Source organism: Pan paniscus, chromosome 15, assembly GCF_029289425.2.
Source record: "Pan paniscus chromosome 15, NHGRI_mPanPan1-v2.0_pri, whole genome shotgun sequence".
Classification (NCBI taxonomy): domain Eukaryota; kingdom Metazoa; phylum Chordata; class Mammalia; order Primates; family Hominidae; genus Pan; species Pan paniscus.
The window spans coordinates 91,398,840-91,418,525 of NC_073264.2; the positions used below are offsets into that span (position 1 = coordinate 91,398,840).

Here is a 19,686-nt window from a genome sequence, read left to right on the forward strand (position 1 = left end):
GCAATGGCACAATCTCGGCTAACTGCAACCTCTGCCTCCCAGGTTCAAGCGATTGTCCTGTTTCAGCCTCCCGAGTACCTGAGATTACAGGCATCTGCCACCACTCCCAGCTAATTTTTGTATTTTCAGTAGACATGAGGTTTCACCATATTGGTCAGGTTGGTCTTGAACTCCTGAGCTCAGGTGATCCACCCACCTCGGCCTCCCAAAGTGCTGGGATTACAGGCGTGAGCCACGTCGCCCAGCCCCTGTGCATCTCTTTTGCCCTATGGCTGACTCTCAATCCTCCCCACCCGGTTGACAGTCATCTCTGCAACTCTCCCTCTTTTCCACTTGCAACTTCCAACCTCCCCAAGTGCTGAGCACTCCAAGTAGTCTTTCCAATCCTCTCCCTGCTTTCTCTTAGCTGTCCATTATGTAGATAAACTTAAATTTTCTGCTTACTTTATGTCACTTCCTACAGCCACAATAGGAAAGTCTGATGCCAACGTTGGCTACTCTCTTCATTACTGGGTTCTATTGACTCGCCTTTAACCGCTGAGCTTCCACTGGGAGTTATGTGCCTGTTTCTGACTTCTTCACTATATGGTGTCTCTAATCTCCATCCTCTGCAGCTTCTACTGCAGGGCCTCTGCGCTGGCTGTTCCCTCTGCCTAGAAAGCTCTTCCACCAGATATCTGAATAGCTTACTCCTTCATGCCTTACGGGCTTTTGCTCAAGTATCATCCAATTTAAAGTTAAAATCACCCACCACTGCTGCATGCTCCTAATCCTAGGCATTTTTCCTAGGCATTAATTTTTCCTATGGCATTTACCACTATGCGGCATACTATATATTTTACTATTTACTTGTTTCTTGTAAAATGCATTAGGGAAACGATATTGATTTTGTTTTTAAAAATTTTATTAATTTTTTTTTGAGACAGAGTCTCACTCTGTCACCCAGACTGGAGTGCAGGGGCATGATCTCACTGCAACCGTCGCCTCCCAGGTTCAAGAGATTCTCATGACTTGACCTCCCAAGCAGCTGGGATTACAGATGCCCACGATGATGCCCGACTAATTTTTGTATTTTTAGTAGAGCTGGGAGTTTCACTATCTCTATCCTATGTGTGATACTGTCCTATCGTGTGATTTCATGTGTCATGTACACTAGATGCCAGATTTGTTAACAGAGGTCGATAGTGCTAAGACTTTCTATTACCGTGTTCCAGTGATGATGAAAAGGAAGAAGTATACCTGTTGTGTGTTCATAAGGGAAATATTTTTAGTGTTTCACAACTAAAATCCCCAAATCAACCTGAAGCAGCAAAAAAAATCATCCATCTCTCCAGTTCAAAAGATGCAGCATTGTGAGCACTTGTTAATGAAATTTCCAGAAACAGAAGGGATTCTTGCCATTTTTCTGATGTCCTGGAGGGTGTAACAAATGAGGAACTTTACCAATCAGCTTCAAGATGAGGAATTTAAGACATTTGGCATCATCACAAGTCACAGGTCATCAGAAAAAGACAGGTTTAGATGACCCATTACACACAGACTCCCAGATGTGCAGGTTAAATTCCAGAAGCTGAATAATAACTGAAATATTTGTGCAAATGTATATGTCAACTTCCCAGTTCCAAATACCATTCCAGTTTTTAGAACCATAAAGTTCTTCCCAGTTATAAATTCTGCATAATTTAAATATTTTATATTTTCACGATTGTCCTAATTCTTTGACAATAGGGGTCATTGTCTTAAGTTGTTGACAAGCGCCTCATAACGGGTATTCAAAAATTTCTTTCAAGTAAAATATTTATAAAGTTCACTTTATGCTTATAAACTACTGCGTTGCCCTAGACCGCCCGCACAAGCCCTGGGAGCACAACTTAGCGCAGAATTTGGTTCCTATCAGCTTCCGTAGCGTCCCTAACGACTTCCGCCTGTGGCGGGCCGCAGTGGTGGAGGAACTTCCGGCAGCGGCAGCTCAAGTGGCCAAGGCAAGATGGTGAGTGACTAAGGGTTTCTTTCCGCTGGTCGTCGCGGTGCGATGGGGTCTCAGCGGCGTGAGGCGAGAGAAAGAGGCGGCTGCCCGAGGAACTGGGACAGCCCTCTTCTCCTCCTGCCGGCCTGATCTTCTCGGCGGGTGGAGGCTCCCAGAGACCGCGCTCAGGTCCACCGCGGGCCGGGGCCGACCAGCGGGCCTTGCCCGGGGGTCCTGGGGCCGGGGCTCAGCGCAGAGAGAGGGTCTCCTGCGTGGTCTTGTGGGGCGGCAGAACGGATCAGGTCGCTGGCTTTGCTGCTCCGCCGACCAGGGCTTTGCTGATCGGCGCTGGGAGTTTCGGGGGCGCCTCCTCGAGTCACCGGGAAAAATGCTTTTTGAGTCGGGCAGGTGAAGGGTGCTGGAGAAGAGGGTGGGATTCATTCCACCTGAGGAGTTGAGCGCGGAGTCGTGGAAGGCCTTTCGGAGCTGGGGGCATTTGAAGGAGGCCTTAAAGACGTTGTTATGACAGGCGGAGCTAAGACGGAAAGGGCCCGTGGTGCAGTAGTAATAATAAAAACAGCTAGCATTTATTCATCAATTCACTAAACAAGTATTTACTGAGCACTTGGTGTTTTGTTGTTGTTGTTAAACTTTTGGCTAGCTTCTGTTGTAGACACTGAGGATTGATTGAAGTCCCTGCCTTCATAGTGCGTACATTCTAGAGCAGAAGGCAGACAATAATCAGAAATATGTAATATGTCAGGGGTGGGGTGGTCATTGTTGTATGGTTATTGTATAGAAAGGGATAGCTTGGAGGAGTGGCTGCTTTTTATAGAGTCAGCGAAGGTAGCTCTGAGGAGGTGAAATTTGAGCGGACCGAAATTGAGGGAGTAACCCCTGCAGATGTCTGAGGGAAATGTGGTCAAGGCAGAAGATACAGCACGTGCAAAGGACCTGAGATGGGAATGTTTAACGTGCATCATGAACGGCAAGAAGGCCAGATCTCATAGAGGTCTTTTTTATTTTTATTTATTTATTTATGTATTTATTTATTTTGAGACAGAGTCTTGGTCTGTCGTCCAGGCTGGAGTGCAGTGGCGCGATCTCCGCCTCCCGGGTTCAAGCGATTCTCCTGCCTTAGCCTTCCAAGTAGCTGCGACTATAGGCGCCCGCCACTACGCCCGGCTAATTTTTGTATTTTTGTAGAGACGGCGTTTCACTCTGTTGGCCAGGCTGGTCCTGAACTCCTGACCTTATGATCCGCCCGCCTCGGCCTCCCAAAGTGTTGGGATTACAGGCGTGAGCCACCGCGCCCGGCCTCATAGAGGTCTTATACGGATTTCTGGGTAGTATTCTAAGCATGTACCAAGTACTTTTCCAGCATTTTCTCATTTATTACAACAGTTCCCTCGAGGTAATTACTACTGTCCTCATTTTGATAAGGAAGAAATGGAAACACAGTAAGTGGCTGTGCTGGAACACAAACCCCATCGTTCTTTTTCTAGAACAGTAGAGAAACACCCAGGTTTTGGCATTCAGCAAACCTGAGTGTGATTCCTGGCTCCATCTCTGACAAGCTTTGTGACAACAGGCAAGTCATTTAAGCTCTCTGGGCCTTGGTCTTCTTATCTGCAAATGAGGGGGTAACGATAGTACCAGTGTCATCGTGTTTGTAAGAATTAAGTGGGATAATACTTGGAGAATGTTTAGGACACTGCTTGGCATATAGTAGGGGTTCAGTAATTGGTGTACTTGTTATTTAAGCTGAGAAACATGTAAAATGCCCAAGAGGTGAAGAGGTGTTGGTGTATTAATTTAGAAGTGCCTGTGTGGAGCTGATTTGAGGGAGCTGAGTGGGCCCTTCTAATCAGTAAGTTCACTCATCTTCATATTTGAAATGCCACCATTTCTGAGACATTGCTCAGTGTTAAGCATTGTCCTATAACTGTAGGGTCTCTTAAAATCAGGAATCCCACTGAGTTTATTAATACACTAAGTTCTTAACACCTTAAGGTGATGGAGCTTTTCAGATTGAGAAGACAGACCTGCCCCAGAGCCCCCTGGCTTTAGGGGTAGGAATTGGATAAGGTGCTATTGGAAGGAAAGTCTTCTGGATCTTGGTGTGATCTAAGTAAGGGGTAAATGATTGGTAAACGATTTTTGAGTGTGTAAAATGACGTAGCTTTCATAGCCTGATTTTATGGAATATATTCTTGATAGCTTCAGTCTGGTAGTTTCCTATCAAGAGATGTGAAGCTCCATATTTTCCCCTCAAGAGGGGGGTGATCTTAAGACTCTCAGCCTCTTTAGTTGTATCTACTTCTCAAAAGAGTTGTTCTTGATTCTAAGATGCAATCAATTGCCAGGTGCACCAGTAATCTATCGAACATCTTTTCAGGGAAAAAGAAATTCTGCCACACTAAATGCACACATTGACTGCAAGTATTACATCTTGGGTTCAGAAATGTTAAAATGAGGGAGAAATGTTACTCACAGGACATGTTATAGACTCACAGGACAGTAAAAAGTTATTCTTTTGAAGTGATCATATTCTGAATTTACATCTGTGCCTGATTTTTCTCCCCCAGGGTCAAAGTCAGAGTGGTGGTCATGGTCCTGGAGGTGGCAAGAAGGATGACAAGGTAAATATGCCAGATTTGTCCTGTGATATGAGCAAATTGTGGAAAATGTCATGGGTCTCGGCTGAGAAGTTCTGTGGGGATTCATGAATTTTAAAAAGTAGAATGATCCAGTAGTTTTTAAACTAGCCTGTCCTACAGATACAATAAATATGCTTTTCATGCTTTAGAAAAGGTTATTGACCTAACCATCAGATAGGTATTTATGAGTTATTTATTTAAGTGTGTAAAAGCAATGACATTATAGAAGTATTAAAGTAAATTGCCTATAATTTTGGTGTCTAATAGCCTGAGGTATGAAGATTGTCTCAGGTTACCTAAACTTTTGGCATATAACTTGATTCTTAACCCTCTATACCTTATTGGAATAATATGGCTAATTGTCACTTTATGGTAAAAAGATTACATTTATTTTCATTTGTTATTATTATTATTGAGACTGAGTCACCCAGGCTGGAGTGCAGTGGCATGATCTCGGCTCACTGCAACCTCCGCCTCCTGGGTTCAAGCAATTCTCCTGTCTCAGCCTCCCGAGTAGCTGGGATTACAGGTGCCTGCCACCACACCCGGCTAATTTTTGTATTTTTAGTAGAGATGGAGTTTCACCATGTTGGCCAAGCTGGTCTCAAACTCCTGACCTCAAGTGATCCTCCCGCCTCAGCCTCCCAAAATGCTGGGATTACATACGTGAGCCACCACGCCCAGCCTACATTTACTTATTATAATCATATTTACTTATTAAAATTGCAGGAATGTGAAACAAGTCAGGTTTTTAATAACATCCTAAAAGATAAGGAAAATTGTACCACCTGAAAATAGATGATGGTGGTACAGAAATAAGTGTGTGTTTTAATATGATTTTCATGTGATTTTTTTTTTCCTGCTATTCTAACAACTCAAGGACAAGAAAAAGAAATATGAACCTCCTGTACCAACTAGAGTGGGGAAAAAGAAGAAGAAAACAAAGGGACCAGATGCTGCCAGCAAACTGCCACTGGGTAATGACATGGCTTCTCCTTGCCATCTTTCCAGTTCTTAGGATAAACCGTCTCTGTGCATGTAGCTTAGAGTCTGAAAGGGGTAACAGGAAGTAGAGGGGCAACTGAAGCTCTAGCTTTGTGATTCATTTCCACCTCACTCTTGAGTGTGGCATTCCTCTAGGTTGGCATACAAGTTATCTTTTGTTTTAAGATACAGTATTATATGATTGTGTCTCACTTTAAGAAATGTCACCATGGTGGGGGGTGGTGGCTCACGCCTGTAATCCCAGCACTTTGGGAGGTCGAGGCGGGCGGATCACAAGGTCAGGAGATCAAGACCATCCTGGCAAAACACGGTGAAACCCTGTCTCCACTAAAAATACAAAAAATTAGCTGGGCGTGGTGGCGGGTGCCTGTAGTCCCAGCTACTTGGGAGGCTGAGGCAGGAGAATGGCATGAACCCGGGAGGCAGAGCTTGCAGTGAGCTGAGATTGCACCACTGCAGTCCAGCCTGGGCGACAGAGCGAGACTCTGTCTCAAAAAAAAAAAAAAAAAAAAAAAAAAAAGTCACATTTTTCTTTAACTGGCTCCTCTAGTGGATTGAAAGTATAGTTTTAACTCGAACCCAGGAGGCAGATTGCAGTGAGCCAAGATTGTGCCACTGCACTCTAGCCTGGATGACAGAGCAAGACTCTGTCTCAAAATAAATAAATAAAATAAAAGTATAGTTTTAAATGACAAAACCCAGGTTGAACTTTAGTAACTCAGAATCATGTTTATTTCATGAAATGAAATGCCACTGTATTGAAATTCAGATCATGCAATGCCTGAAGTTATAATAAAATTTTTCAATGACTTCCTGCCGAACATGGAATAAAATTCATACCAAGTGACCTGACCCAGCCCACCTCTCCGACCTCAGCCCTGCCACTCCCCCTTGCTCATCGGTCACACTGCCTGCCTTATGTTTTTTTGACTTTTGTACATATCAGGGCCTTTGCCCTTACTCACTCCTCTGCTTAAAATGTTCCCCCAGTTCTTCTCATGGCTACTTGCTTCTCATCCTTTAGGCTTCAGCTCAAATACCTCCCCAAACCCTCATCTAAATATGCTCCTCCCTGCTTAGAAGAAAAAACTAAGAAGAAATCCTTAAACTACTTTAAAAAATATTGTTCAGTTAATTGAAGGAAATCAGTAAAACCAGCCATTGGTCTACCATAATGAATTGGTATGGTATTGGTACAGAAAGAGGCCACCAGAACAGAGTAGGAAGTCCAAAACCAGTCATGTTACATGGATATTTAATATACATTGAAGGTGCCACTTCAGGTCTGTGGGGAATAGGGTGGGTTATTTAATATAAAAGGCATTTCCATCAGAGAAATGCAAATCAAAACTACAATGAGATACCATCTCACACCAGTTAGAATGGCAATTGGCAATCATTAAAAAGTCAGGAAACAACAGGTGCTGGACAGGATGTGGAGAAATAGGAACACTTTTACACTGTTGGTGGGACTGTAAACTAGTTCAACCATTGTGGAAGACAGTGTGGCGATTCCTCAAGGATCTAGAACTAGAAATACCATTTGACCCAGCCATCCCATTACTGGGTATATACCCAAAGGAATATAAATCATGCTGCTATAAAGACACATGCACATGTATGTTTATTGTGGCACTATTCACAATAGCAAAGACTTGGAACCAACCCAAATGTCCATTAATAGGCTGGATTAAGAAAATGTGGCACATATACACCGTGGAATACTATGCAGCCATAAAAAAGGATGAGTTCATGTCCTTTGTAGGGACATGGATGAAGCTGGAAACCATCATTCTCAGCAAACTACTGCAAGGACAAAAAACCAAACACCGCATGTTCTCACTCATAGGTGGGAATTGAACAATGAGAACACATGGACACAGGGTGGGGAACATCACACACCGGGGCCTGTTGTGGGGTGGGGGGAGGGGGGAGGGATAGCATTAGGAGATATACCTAATGTAAATGACGAGTTAATGGGTGCAGCACACCAACATGGCACATGTATACATATGTAACAAACCTGCACGTCATGCACATGTACCCTAAAACTTAAAGTATAATAATAATAAAATTTAAAAAAATATAAAAGGCATTTCAAAAGTTTTTGTCCAGAGAAAATGAAATTAGATTCTTGACTCTTGCCAAATGGAATACAGGTATACATGTGAAAATAAATAAATGAAAATTCAGAAATATATTTAACCTTAGGGAAGAAGACAGTTTTTGAAGTAACTTGGAAAACCCAGAAACCATAAGAGAAAAGGTTGACATATTTATCTGTAAAAATGATACAATTCCTAGCACTTTGGGAGGCTGAGGCGGGTGGATCACGAGGTCAGGAGATTGGGACCATCCTGGCTAACACGTTGAAACCCCTTCTCTGCTAAAAATCCAAAAAGTTAGCTGGGCGCGGTGGCACACACCTGTAATTCCAGCTACTCGGGAGGCTGAGGCAGGAGAATCGCTTGAACCCAGGAGGCAGAGGTTGCAATGAGCTGAGATCACACCACTGCACTCCAGCCTGGGCGACAGAGCAACAAGACTCCGTCTCAAAAAAAAAAAAGACACAATTCTTACGTGGCTTGAGACTTCAAAGCCAAAAGAAACAATAATGTATGGAAAAAAAAATTTGCCATATATGTGATAAGCAGGGTTAATATCCCTGATATTTCAAAATTCTACAAATAGATGAGTATGTATATAGCCACATACAACAGTGTATACTGCCTGAGCAACATATGTAACTTTTTATTAGTACCTATGGGAAAAAATAAACCAGACCCAGTTATCTGATGGGTCAGTAGCTTTTTCCTTCTTTAAGTATACAGACTATTCAGCCAGGGTGTGTCATTTGGGGCTAGCTATTTGGTCATAAACCCCATCCCCATTTTGAAGGGCCTGATTATATAACAGCCACACTCCCCTTTCCATTTTGGCACCGGTTTACTTAGAGTTACCAAACTGAATTTTTCTGAAGCTATCTCCAACAAAAATGAGCGTATTTTAAAATCTTAATATTTTTTCCTTACTTGCAAACTTCAGGGTCCACGTATAATGAAACTTTAAATTTCAGTGACACCTCACACTCAGTGCCGGTTAAAATTACTGAAGTTAGAGAGAATTAAAGACTATCTTCTCATGGAGGAGGAATTCATTAGAAATCAGGAACAAATGAAACCATTAGAAGAAAAGCAAGAGGTAAGTTGAAAAGTTACTATCATTTTCTTTTTTACAAATTGAATTCTATAAAATTGTTAACAAATAAATGAAATTCAAGTAGCTGAACCTGTCCAGGCTTTCATGAGTATTATTAGCTGCCTTTTACAAGCATCAGCTGCTTTGCAAATCTAGCAAACTATCAGGATCATCTACTTTGAGGTCTAGTCTGCTTTTTTTCCTTGGCATTTTCATATGTAGGAGGAAAGATCAAAAGTGGATGATCTGAGGGGGACCCCGATGTCAGTAGGAACCTTGGAAGAGATCATTGATGACAATCATGCCATCGTGTCTACATCTGTGGGCTCAGAACACTACGTCAGCATTCTTTCATTTGTAGACAAGGATCTGCTGGAACCTGGCTGCTCGGTCCTGCTCAACCACAAGGTGAGGTGATAGTCTTTTTCAGAAAGCCCATGGAAGTGCTTTCTCTTCTCACTTAGGTTCATCTTCCTGTCCCGTGGAAGTAGATCACCAAAGCACTCCTCAGGCAGAAGGATGCCATGACTGGCATTGCTTTGCTATAAACAGATCCAGCAAACCTCACGTTCCTGTGTTAAACCTTGATGTTTCCTGTTAGGTGCATGCCGTGATAGGGGTGCTGATGGATGACACGGATCCCCTGGTCACAGTGATGAAGGTAGAAAAGGCCCCCCAGGAGACCTATGCAGATATTGGGGGGTTGGACAACCAAATTCAGGAAATTAAGGTATGATTGACTGGTAACCATCTCTGGGTTTCAGTTTTGGTTTCTGCTGTCCCATTTAGGATACTTTGCAGGTGTTTTGTATGTTTGCTTATTTATTAATCAAACCAGTAGCTGAGTCAGAGCTTGCCAGTTGTGGTATTTTTGTATTTGTTAATACTGAGTTAGGTGATAGAAATAACAGTCAGTTGTGTGATAGTTCCTGCAGCAGCTGCAGCTTCCTTCTTTTTAGTGTAATGTTGAATGCATTGTCTGTGTGAATACGTAATGTTTCTGATTATGTTGACTTCAGTTGTGTTTATCTGGAAGCCTCCAGTGCTTTGTGGAGATAGCATGTGTACTTGCACGCATTTAGACAGCAGTGGGGTTGGAGCATAATCCCAGTGCCTTCAGCAGCCCTGGGGGCTGGACCATATGCAGGGCATATGGTCACTGAGGATGGCCGTCGGCTCTCTGCATGTTCTTTCATAGGGAAGTCATTCCGAGCCATCACAGATCTCTGCTAGGGACCTCTGAGGCAGCTGAGAAATAGCTGTAATGTCCCTAGATGGGAACAGCCATCAGGAAGTCTTTCCTAGTCCTATCTGTAGTTTAATTGAAAAGGGTCAACTTGAGCTTTATTAAGTCTCTCTTGCTCAAGAAGAGCTCCAGGCTGACTTCTACTAGAAAGTAAAAGGGGAATTGGGTGTGGTTAGGGAGATGGAATGGGTGCGGGGAACTCAAGCAGGACAGGTGTCATCTTCAGTATGTCTTTGCTGCTAATAGAAATCAAGCACATTGTCTCTAAGAAGAGTAATTGAGATTTTTACTTATTTTTGTTGAAAGCAAGATATTGTCATGTTGCCAATTAGTAAATATGCTAATAATTTCAGTAAAGCCGTTCATTTATACTGTTTTTCATAGGAATCTGTGGAGCTTCCTCTCACCCATCCTGAATATTATGAAGAGATGGGTATAAAGCCTCCTAAGGGGGTCATTCTCTATGGTCCACCTGGCACAGGTATGCTCTGTTTTTGACTCTTTCCAGGCACCCAGCTGGTCTCTTGAGCAGCAGCATTGGCTAGTTATAATTACTGAACTAATAAGCGAGGACACCACAATTCCTTAGTTTAAAACAGGGCTGCTCAACCTTGTCTGCACGTTGGAATCACCTTGGGAGCTTTAAAAATACTGATGCAAAAAAAAAGAAAAAGCCTGAGTAACTTGGTGAAACCCTGTCTCTATAAAAAATTAGCTGGGCGTGGCCGGGCACAGTGGCTCACGCCTGTAATCCCAGCACTTTGGGAGGCAGAGGCGGGTGGATCATGAGGTCAGGAGTTCGAGACCAGCCTGGCCAATGTGGTGAAACCCCGTCTCTACTAAAAATACAAAAATTAGCCGGGTGTGGTGACGTGCGCCTGTAGTCCCGGCTACTTGGGAGGCTGAGGCAGGAGAATAGCGTGAACCCGGGAGGCGGTGCTTGCAGTGAGCGGAGATAGCGCCACTGCACTCCAGCCTGGGTGACAGAGCGAGACTACATCTCAAAAAAAAAAAAAAAAAAAAAGATTAGCTGGGCGTGGTAGTGCATGCCTGTAGTCCCAGCTACCCAAGAGGCTGAGGGAGGAGGGTCACTTGAGCCCTGGAGGTCGAGGCTACAGTGAGCCATGATCACACCACTGCATTCCAGCCTGGGCAACAGAGTGAGACCCTGTCTGAAAAAAAGAAAAAAAAAACTGATGCCTGACCCCTCCTCAAAGATTTTGATCTATTCATCTGGGGTATGGCCAAGCCTGGGAGCCATAGTGGAGAAGTGCTACTTTAAAAGCTCTATTCTGAGCATGGTGGCTCATGCCTATAATCCTAGCACTGTGAGAGGTCAAGGCGGATGGATGCCTTGAGGCCAGGAGTTCAAGACCAGCCCGGCCAACATGGTGAAACCCCATCTCTACTAAAAATACAAAACTAGCCAGGTGTGGTGACACACATCTGTAGTCCCAGCTACCTGGGAGGCTGAGGCAGGAAAACTGCTTGAACCTGAGAGTCTGAGGTTGCAGTGAGCTGAGATCGTGCCACTGCACTCCAGCCTGGGAGACAGAGTGAGACCATCTCCAAAAACAAAAAACAAAAAAAAACCCCACCCTATTCTGCAGTATCAGATTCATCTGGTAGAGCTCAGGACTTAGAAGTTCATTGCTGTGCAGATTCCAAAGGAAGCACAGTCATTTGAGAGAACTGACAGTGTTCCTAAGAAGATCCGTGCTGAGGGGTACCCACAATGGAGAGACGGAGACACCTGTACCCAGAGGCCGAGAGCTAGAAGAGATCCCTCTTCTACAGCCCCTCATCTTACAGCTTAGGAAATTATGTTTCAGAATGGCCGGTGACTAGCCCAAGGCCCCTCTGGGAGTTGAGCTAGTAACAGGGCTGGAGCTGGAACACAGGCCTCCTGACCCACAGCTGCAGGCCCCCTGTGGGGCTCTAGTACTAAAGGGGCTGCGGTACAGGGCTGGGAGGCAGGACTGGACAAGCAAGTCTGTCAGAGGAGCGGGCAACTTGTTCAGTGAGCCCTCTGACCGCAGAAGCAGCCCAGTGGCTAGACTTGGCTGCTTCTGCACAATAACATCCTATCCACTGGAAAGGTCCTATTTGTTTTCTGTTCACCTTCCCTCATTGATGCTTTCAGGGAGCAGTCCAGCCTTTGCATCTGCTACTCTGCCTGTCTAAAAGCAACATTATTGCCACATGTTGCAAAGCTGAGCTTTGTGTCAGCCATCCCATTTCTGGAAAGTCTTCCCTGTCGCACACCAGCTAGCCACCTCCACACTCCTCCCGTGCTGGCCCGAGGCTGCCAGCTCTGCCCCTAACTGCCTCTGTATCCTGAGGCACCTACCCAGCCCTTGTCAAGGTCCTCACTGACCACCAAAGGATCCCAGGTCTTCCAATTCAAAAATTCTCAAGTTGGGCACTCTTTGCTGACTCTTGTTTTTCTTTTTTCTTTTTTTTTTGAGACGGAGTCTTGCTCTGTCGCCCAGGCTGGAGTGCAATGGCGCGATCTTGGCTCACTGCAATCTCCGCCTCCCGGGTTCAAGCGATTCTCCTGCCTTAGCCTCTCGGGTTCAAGCAATTCTCCTGCCTCAGCCTCCCGAGTAGCTAGGATTACAGGCATGTGCCGGCTAATATTGTAACTTTTTAAATAGAGACGGGGTTTCTCCATGTTGGTCAGGCTGGTCTTGAACTTCTGACCTCAGGTGATGCTCCTGCCTCAGCCTCCCAAAGTGCTGGGATTACAGGCGTGAGCCACCGCGCCTGGCCAGCTGACTCTTGTTTTTAACCTGAAACAGAAATATCAGCAAGTAGAGCAGTATTGGAAATGATGTTTGAGTTCTTCCCTGAGATCAGTGGGAGGAACTGCCTCTCCCTTGGAAGGGCATGCCACAGCAGCTCTCACTGTGGGGTTCATCAAGAGCTGGTCCTGTCTCAGCTGTCTGAGCTGGCAGCAAGCCCACCCAGTAGCTACTTTTCTGGAGCAGTAGGCACTGCATGCCTGGAGCTCAGGAACACTTCGTGTATCTCCTTAGGGCCAAAGCTAGGATTCCCAGACCCTTTTTTCCAGCACTGATGGTTTCCTAGGAGTTTACTTTGGCTCTACAGCCCTGGGTTGGATGGGTCAGGTTAATGTATGCAACTTTGAAGGGGCCCAAGAAAGACTCAACCAGAGAAAAAAATGAGATTTATTTCATTACTGGAATGAAGCAATTCTTCGTACAGGTCATTATAGTTCGCAGCTTTTCAGGGGAAACTGGGTCAAGGTTGGAAAATAACCAAGTAAAAAGTATTTTCTGACGTTATCATAAGTTCAGCAAAATAGCTAAGGATAATCCAAACATGTTAGTAGATTTTTCTAAATGTCCTCTTATCTACTTAGGAGAATGGAATGTCGTGACACTTGAATTGGTGCCATGCCTTAGCATGAGGGCCCGCCTGTTTTTGGTGTCCATTTAAGGTGGTAATGATACGAGTTTTTAAGTTAAAATGGCACTTAAGGTGTCTTTTTTTTTTTAATCTTTTTTCATCTAAAATAGGTAAAACCTTGTTAGCCAAAGCAGTAGCAAACCAAACCTCAGCCACTTTCTTGAGAGTGGTTGGCTCTGAACTTATTCAGAAGTACCTAGGTGATGGGCCCAAACTCGTACGGGAATTGTTCCGAGTTGCTGAAGAACATGCACCGTCCATCGTGTTTATTGATGAAATTGACGCCATTGGGACAAAAAGGTAGACTTTCTCATACTTATTTTGCCTTGTTTAGTAGGGAACACCGCATAGCTCTTCTCTTGAGAATGAGCAATCTCGGGGGGCTCTCCCTATGGCCACAGTTCTTGCCGTGCGTGGCCTTCCATGCATGCTTTAGGCTCTGCTCTCCCAGGAGCCAGCTAACAACTGCCCAGGAACTGTGAACGTCTGGAGAGATTGGTCAGTTATGAATAACCATGTCTTGAGCACCCACCCTGATCCAGGACTATCTGGACTCTAGGGACACAGTTGTGAGAACAACAGTCTCTGCCCTGGAGGAGCTCACAGGTTGTAGGGATCAGATACCAAACATGGAAACAGAATAAATGATACAATTTCAGACACAGAAACTGCTATGAAAAAATATGATCTGTAACTTGGCTGATGGGGAGCGTCTTAGTCCATTTGTGCTGCTAAACAAAATACCTTAGGACTGGTATTTGTATAAAGAATAGAAATGTATTTCCCACAGTTCTAGAGGCTGAGAAGCCCAAGATCAAGGCACTGGCATTGATGTCTAGTGAGGGCTGCTCTCTGCTTCCGAGATGGCACCTATTCTGCAGAGGAGACAAATGCTCAGGGGACAAACATAAGAGCAAAAAGGGCCTACGCTAGTTCCCTGCAGCATTTTTTATAAGGAATACATGCTGTATAAGGCCTTTTTCTCTTTTTAGAAGGAACTCATGCTGTATAAGGCTCTGCCTCATGCCTTTAGCCCTTTCCAAAAGGCCTCATCTCTTAGCCACACAGTAGGGATTAAGTTTCAACACATAAATTTGGGGAAACACATTCAGACCATGGCAAGGGGTGCTGAATTTATTTTTTCCGAGCATAATTGAGGGAGTGCCATGTGAGTTCAAACAGGAATGTTTGTTAAGGTGTTTTGTCACAATGAGGTCTTTGCTGTAATTCCCCTTGAGCAGGCGATCAGTTGGGTCTTCATTCCTTCCCTTTTTTTCCCCAAAGATATGACTCCAATTCTGGTGGTGAGAGAGAAATTCAGCGAACAATGTTGGAACTGCTGAACCAGTTGGATGGATTTGATTCTAGGGGAGATGTGAAAGTTATCATGGCCACAAACCGAATAGAAACTTTGGATCCAGCACTTATCAGACCAGGTTAAATTTGCTTTGGTTTCATCATGGAGATTAATGTGTTTATATATTTGTGTTTAAGTGTGCTTTGGGAGGCCTATAAAATGATACATAAAAAAGCAAATACTGCAGTGAAACTCAGGATAATTTACAAAAAAATAGGTCCCCTTGAGACGAGGGTTAAAACAGAGCATGATATGGTCTGTGCACCTCGGCCCTTTGAATTCCAGTCTTATGTCTTGTCTTTTCCATAATATTCCCTTTTTAGCCTCAAGAACTTGCTGCTTTTTCTGGAAGAAATAACTCATGTGATGGTAGGATTTGTCCTTTTTACATTCAGGTAGCATCAGAAGAAACAGTGATTTGTTTGCTGTCTTTTGTAATGTTTTTAACACAATAGGTCTGCTCAGTTTCACTCAGGAATTGCTCCTTTCATTTATTTCTGAAGGTACCAAAGCAGAGAGAGTTTCTTTTAAATGAAGAGAATTCAAATGTAGAAATCTACAAACTACAAAAATATATGTTTACTTTTTAAAATTTGGACATCCTTCCCACAGAATTCTGTCTGACTGAAACTTCATATGTAAGGAGATGGGCTGAGGCCTCTGAGCCATGGCCAAGCCTGGGTTTGGATGGTGGTGTGACTTCAAATCTTTTTGTACCTGCAGGCCGCATTGACAGGAAGATTGAGTTCCCCCTGCCTGATGAAAAGACGAAGAAGCGCATCTTTCAGATTCACACAAGCAGGATGACGCTGGCTGATGATGTAACCCTGGACGACCTGATCATGGCTAAAGATGACCTCTCTGGTGCTGACATCAAGGTGAGAGCCTAGCCATGTCAGCTTATTTCTGGGAATGTGGCCGTCAATCAGGAAAGAGTCTATATGTGCTCTTGGGATGGTGGTTGGCCTGGACAGGTGGGTGTCTGTATTTTAATCATCATATTGGTTTACGATTACATCCAGATGGTATATGTGCTTGATATTGAAGTCATTCTTAATGCATCATTTTATGCAGTGAGTGACGCTAAATCACCTGGAGCCACAAGGCTGAGTCGCTGGTACTAAGCCTTAGGCCCAGGTGACTTTCTCAAGGTGTGTCAAATGTAGCTGCTCAGTCCCAGGTCAGGGGAGGGGTATGTCCTGGGAGAACTCTCCCCAGAGCCGCGGAGTGGGGACCAAGCACCCGCTGCATTCATGTCCCAATCTGTGTTCTGGAAGGTTGTACCAGATTATACTTCTTGGTTTTATGACAAATGTACATGAGTTAGGACATTTCCTCCCAGCTGACCAGAATTTACAGCAAGGCCTGGCAGCGTTGAATATGGGTTCTACCTGCTTTTCCTGGAAAGAGCTGGGTTTTCGTTGGGCATAAATGCCATGGTTAGGTAGGGACAGCACAAGCAGTGCCTTTCCAGGCCAGCACCTGCCCTGAGCCCACGGATCATTGGCAGTTAGTCCTAGAGAACTAGATGTCTCTGTTGGCAAGTAAAATCTATCTTCTTTTTTAAAAATTGAAAGATCTTAAAATTCTATTTTTAAGATAAAAACTTACTTTGACAATTTTCAAGCCTTCAAAAAAGTTGCAACAATAGCACAGTGATTTGCCAAGAGTTAACATTTTACCTGTTTGCTTTTTCTCTTTCTATACACAAAACTTTCTTTTCACCCGAACCATTTGAAGTAAATGACCTGATGGCCATCACCAAACAAACTTCTGTGCCAGGATTGTGTTTTTTGCCACATCTTGTTTTTGCCACAGTAATTACTGGCCAAAAGAAAAAGAAAACAATAACAATAACCCACATAATATGTTTGTTTGCTGTCCTTCTCTATGTATTTCCTTCATTTCTCTTTCCTTTCTAAACAGATCAGGCCTAAAACAATAACAGTAACCCATGTAACATGGGTTATTGTTTTCTTTTACTTTGGGCCAGTAATTACTGAGAAATTAAATATATTGGAATAAATGCTATACTCTGTAGTATTATTCCATAGTATAGATACTGCCACTTACAGTATCTAACCAGAATACATGTTCTTTTATGACTATAGGTAAATGAAATAGACATATACTGTCAATTGCCTCTTAAGTTTCAGGGCATAATTTTGTTTATTTCCTAGGAATATTACTCTCTTTAACGAAAGTGGTGTTGTAGAAGCCACATAGCTTGTTAGAACCTGAGCCAAAACTAGAACCCACAGCCCTGACCCTTGGGTCAGTCTTAGTTACAGTAACTCCCAGTTTAAGCCACTTCACATCCTTTCAGAAAATAGGATGCTTAAAACATTTTTTTAAAAAATCAAATCTTTCCCAAATAAGCAATTTGTGATTAGTCTAGGTGTCTCATGCTTTATTTCAGAATAGATTTTTTTTTTTTTTTTTTTGAGGTAGAGTTTCGCTCGTTGCTCAGGCTAGAGTGCAGTGGCGCGATCTTGGCTCACTGCAACCTCTGCCTCCCGGGTTCAAGCAATTCTCCTGCCTCAGCCTCCCGAGTAGCTAGGATTACAGGTGCCTGCCACCGTCCCTGGCTAACTTTTTGTATTTTTAGTAGAGACAGGGTTTCACCGTGTTGGCCAGGCTGGTCTTGAACTCCTGACCTTAGGTGATCCACCTGCCTCGGCCTCCCAGAGTGCTGGGATTACAGGCGTGAGCCACCGCGCCTGGCCTCAGAATAGGTTTTTTGGAATTCCTTGTTAGAATAAAAAGGAGTATTTCACTTTCTGAACACACTGTTCTTTCTTACAGGCAATCTGTACAGAAGCTGGTCTGATGGCCTTAAGAGAACGTAGAATGAAAGTAACAAATGAAGACTTCAAAAAATCTAAAGAAAATGTTCTTTATAAGAAACAGGAAGGCACCCCTGAGGGGCTGTATCTCTAATGAACCATGGCTGTCATCAGGAAAATGGTTGGGAGATTTCTCAATCCCTGAAAGGGATGAGGTTGGGGGAGTTGCCCAGAGGAATCCCTGTTCCCACTGATTTTTATTAGCAAAACATCCTGTGTCTTTTAGAGTACGATGTGTAAGTGCCCATTGGGTGGCCTGTTGGTCACTGTGCAGCCGTCTGCTTCCCAATAAAGCGTGCTCTTTCACAAGCACTTCCTGTTTCTGCAGTCTCCACACACACCTACCGCTCAACAGCAGCCTGTGGGTGGACCCAGCTACAGGGAAGCCTTTGGACAGGAACTCAGGCTGCGGTCCCAAGGAGTGTGGACCTCACTATGCGTTCGCCACATCACACCCCCAGAGCTGGCGTTCAACGGTAATTACAGTGGGAAATGGTCACTACCACAGAGCCAGGGATATTCGTTGTTTAAATAATAAAGGCTGCGTTAATGTGGCTATTGCTTCCAAAGGAAGTACAGCTTTCCTTTTTGGAAGTTTTGTGGACCATGCATGTTCTTAGCACTCTGAGGGCAGAAAATAACTACTGGTGTTCCCAAGAGACTGAGGATTCCTAGAGATATCTTGAAAGCCCTTGTTCTTGGGCTCAGAAACCTCATCCCTTTCAAGGTGTTCAGAAACATGTCGGAACTTCCCCTTCCCTTTCTCCGTCTATTTCCGTCATTTCTCTTTCTGAACAAATCAGGCCTAAAGCTATTAAGTGGGGCAGATCAAGGTAAGCGTTCCCTTGACAGGTGGCCTGGTGTGGGTTGTAGGGGCCCACATTGAATGAGGAGTGTGTATTAGTTTTCTGTTAATACTATAACAAGTTACCACAGGCTTTGTTTAAAAACAGCACAATTTGGCCAGGCACGGTGGCTCACGCCTGTAATCCCAGCACTTTGGGAAGCTGAGGCAGGCGGATCACAAGGTCAGAAGTTTGAGGCCAGCCTGGCCAACATGGTGAAACCCCATCTTTACTAAAAATACAAAAATTAGCCGTGCGTGGTGGCGGGTGCCTGTAGTCCCAGCTACTCAGGAGGCTGAGGCAGGAGAATCGCTTGAACCCAGGAGGCGGAGGTTGCAGTGAACCAAGATCCCGTCACTGCACTCCAGCCTGGGCGACAGAGCAAGACTCCGTCTCAAAAATAAATAAATAAATAAATAAAAACCACAATTTTATCTCAGTTCTGTAGGTCAGAAGTCTAACACGAGTGTCTCCAGGCTAAAGTCTTGCTGTTGGCAGGACCGTTCTCTCTGGCGTCTCTAAGGGAGAATCCGTTTCCTTGCTGAGGATTATTGTTGGCAGAATTTAATTTCTTGGAGTTGTGGGCCAGCTGAGGTCAGCATCTCCTTGCTGGCTGCCAGGTGAGGCCTTTGCCAGTCTGTGAAGGCCACCCTCCCTCCTGACTCGTGGCCCTTCATTTTCCACCACTAGCAGCAGGCCCAGTCCCTCTCTCCCACCGACCCTTCTTTCTGCCTGCCTTTTCTATTCTTATGGATCCTTGTGATTACATTGGACCCGTGCAGATGATCCAGGATAATTTCCCTGTTTTAAAGTTTACAATCTTAATTAATTTTTGTCTGCAAAGTTCCTTTTGCCATGTAACATTCACACGTTCCAGGGCTTAGGGTGTGGCCATCTTTAGGGGCGCCACTCTGCCTACCACAGAGGACATCCACACGTGGGGGTGGCCCAGTGCAGGGTAAGGACGGGGTGCTTGTGGGGAGGGCGGGTGTCACCCCAAGCAGGGTGTGGAGCTGTCCATGTGGAGGAGCACCACAGCACGGGGACTCAGCATGGGCAGGGTGAGGCTGGCATCCATGTGGGGTGTCTGTGCAGGGCTGGGGTGGTCCGATAGGGGGAGTCAGTGTGGGC

The 19,686-nt window shown here is 44.5% G+C and overlaps 1 protein-coding gene across 1 annotated transcript; it reads left to right on the forward strand.

The window, feature by feature from the left end:
- Positions 1–1,832: 1,832 nt before the first annotated feature.
- On the forward strand, positions 1,833–18,022 carry PSMC1 (proteasome 26S subunit, ATPase 1). The gene is made up of 11 exons (XM_008958185.5): positions 1,833–1,990; positions 4,555–4,608; positions 5,507–5,603; positions 8,708–8,832; positions 9,052–9,237; positions 9,431–9,559; positions 10,460–10,556; positions 13,618–13,807; positions 14,792–14,943; positions 15,588–15,742; positions 17,670–18,022. The coding sequence occupies exons 1-11, from the start codon at positions 1,988–1,990 to the stop codon at positions 17,802–17,804; spliced, it is 1,323 nt and encodes a 440-aa protein (XP_008956433.1). The 5' UTR covers positions 1,833–1,987; the 3' UTR covers positions 17,805–18,022.
- The last annotated feature ends 1,664 nt before the right edge of the window (positions 18,023–19,686 follow it).

What these genes read in the sequence shown, in the direction of transcription:
- PSMC1 (XM_008958185.5), top strand. An exon ending in TGCCAGCAAACTGCCACTGG is followed by an intron (nt 5,604 to 8,707) that starts GTAATGACATGG and finishes TTTAAATTTCAG; the next exon opens with TGACACCTCACACTCAGTGC. An exon ending in TCTCTGGTGCTGACATCAAG is followed by an intron (nt 15,743 to 17,669) that starts GTGAGAGCCTAG and finishes TCTTTCTTACAG; the next exon opens with GCAATCTGTACAGAAGCTGG.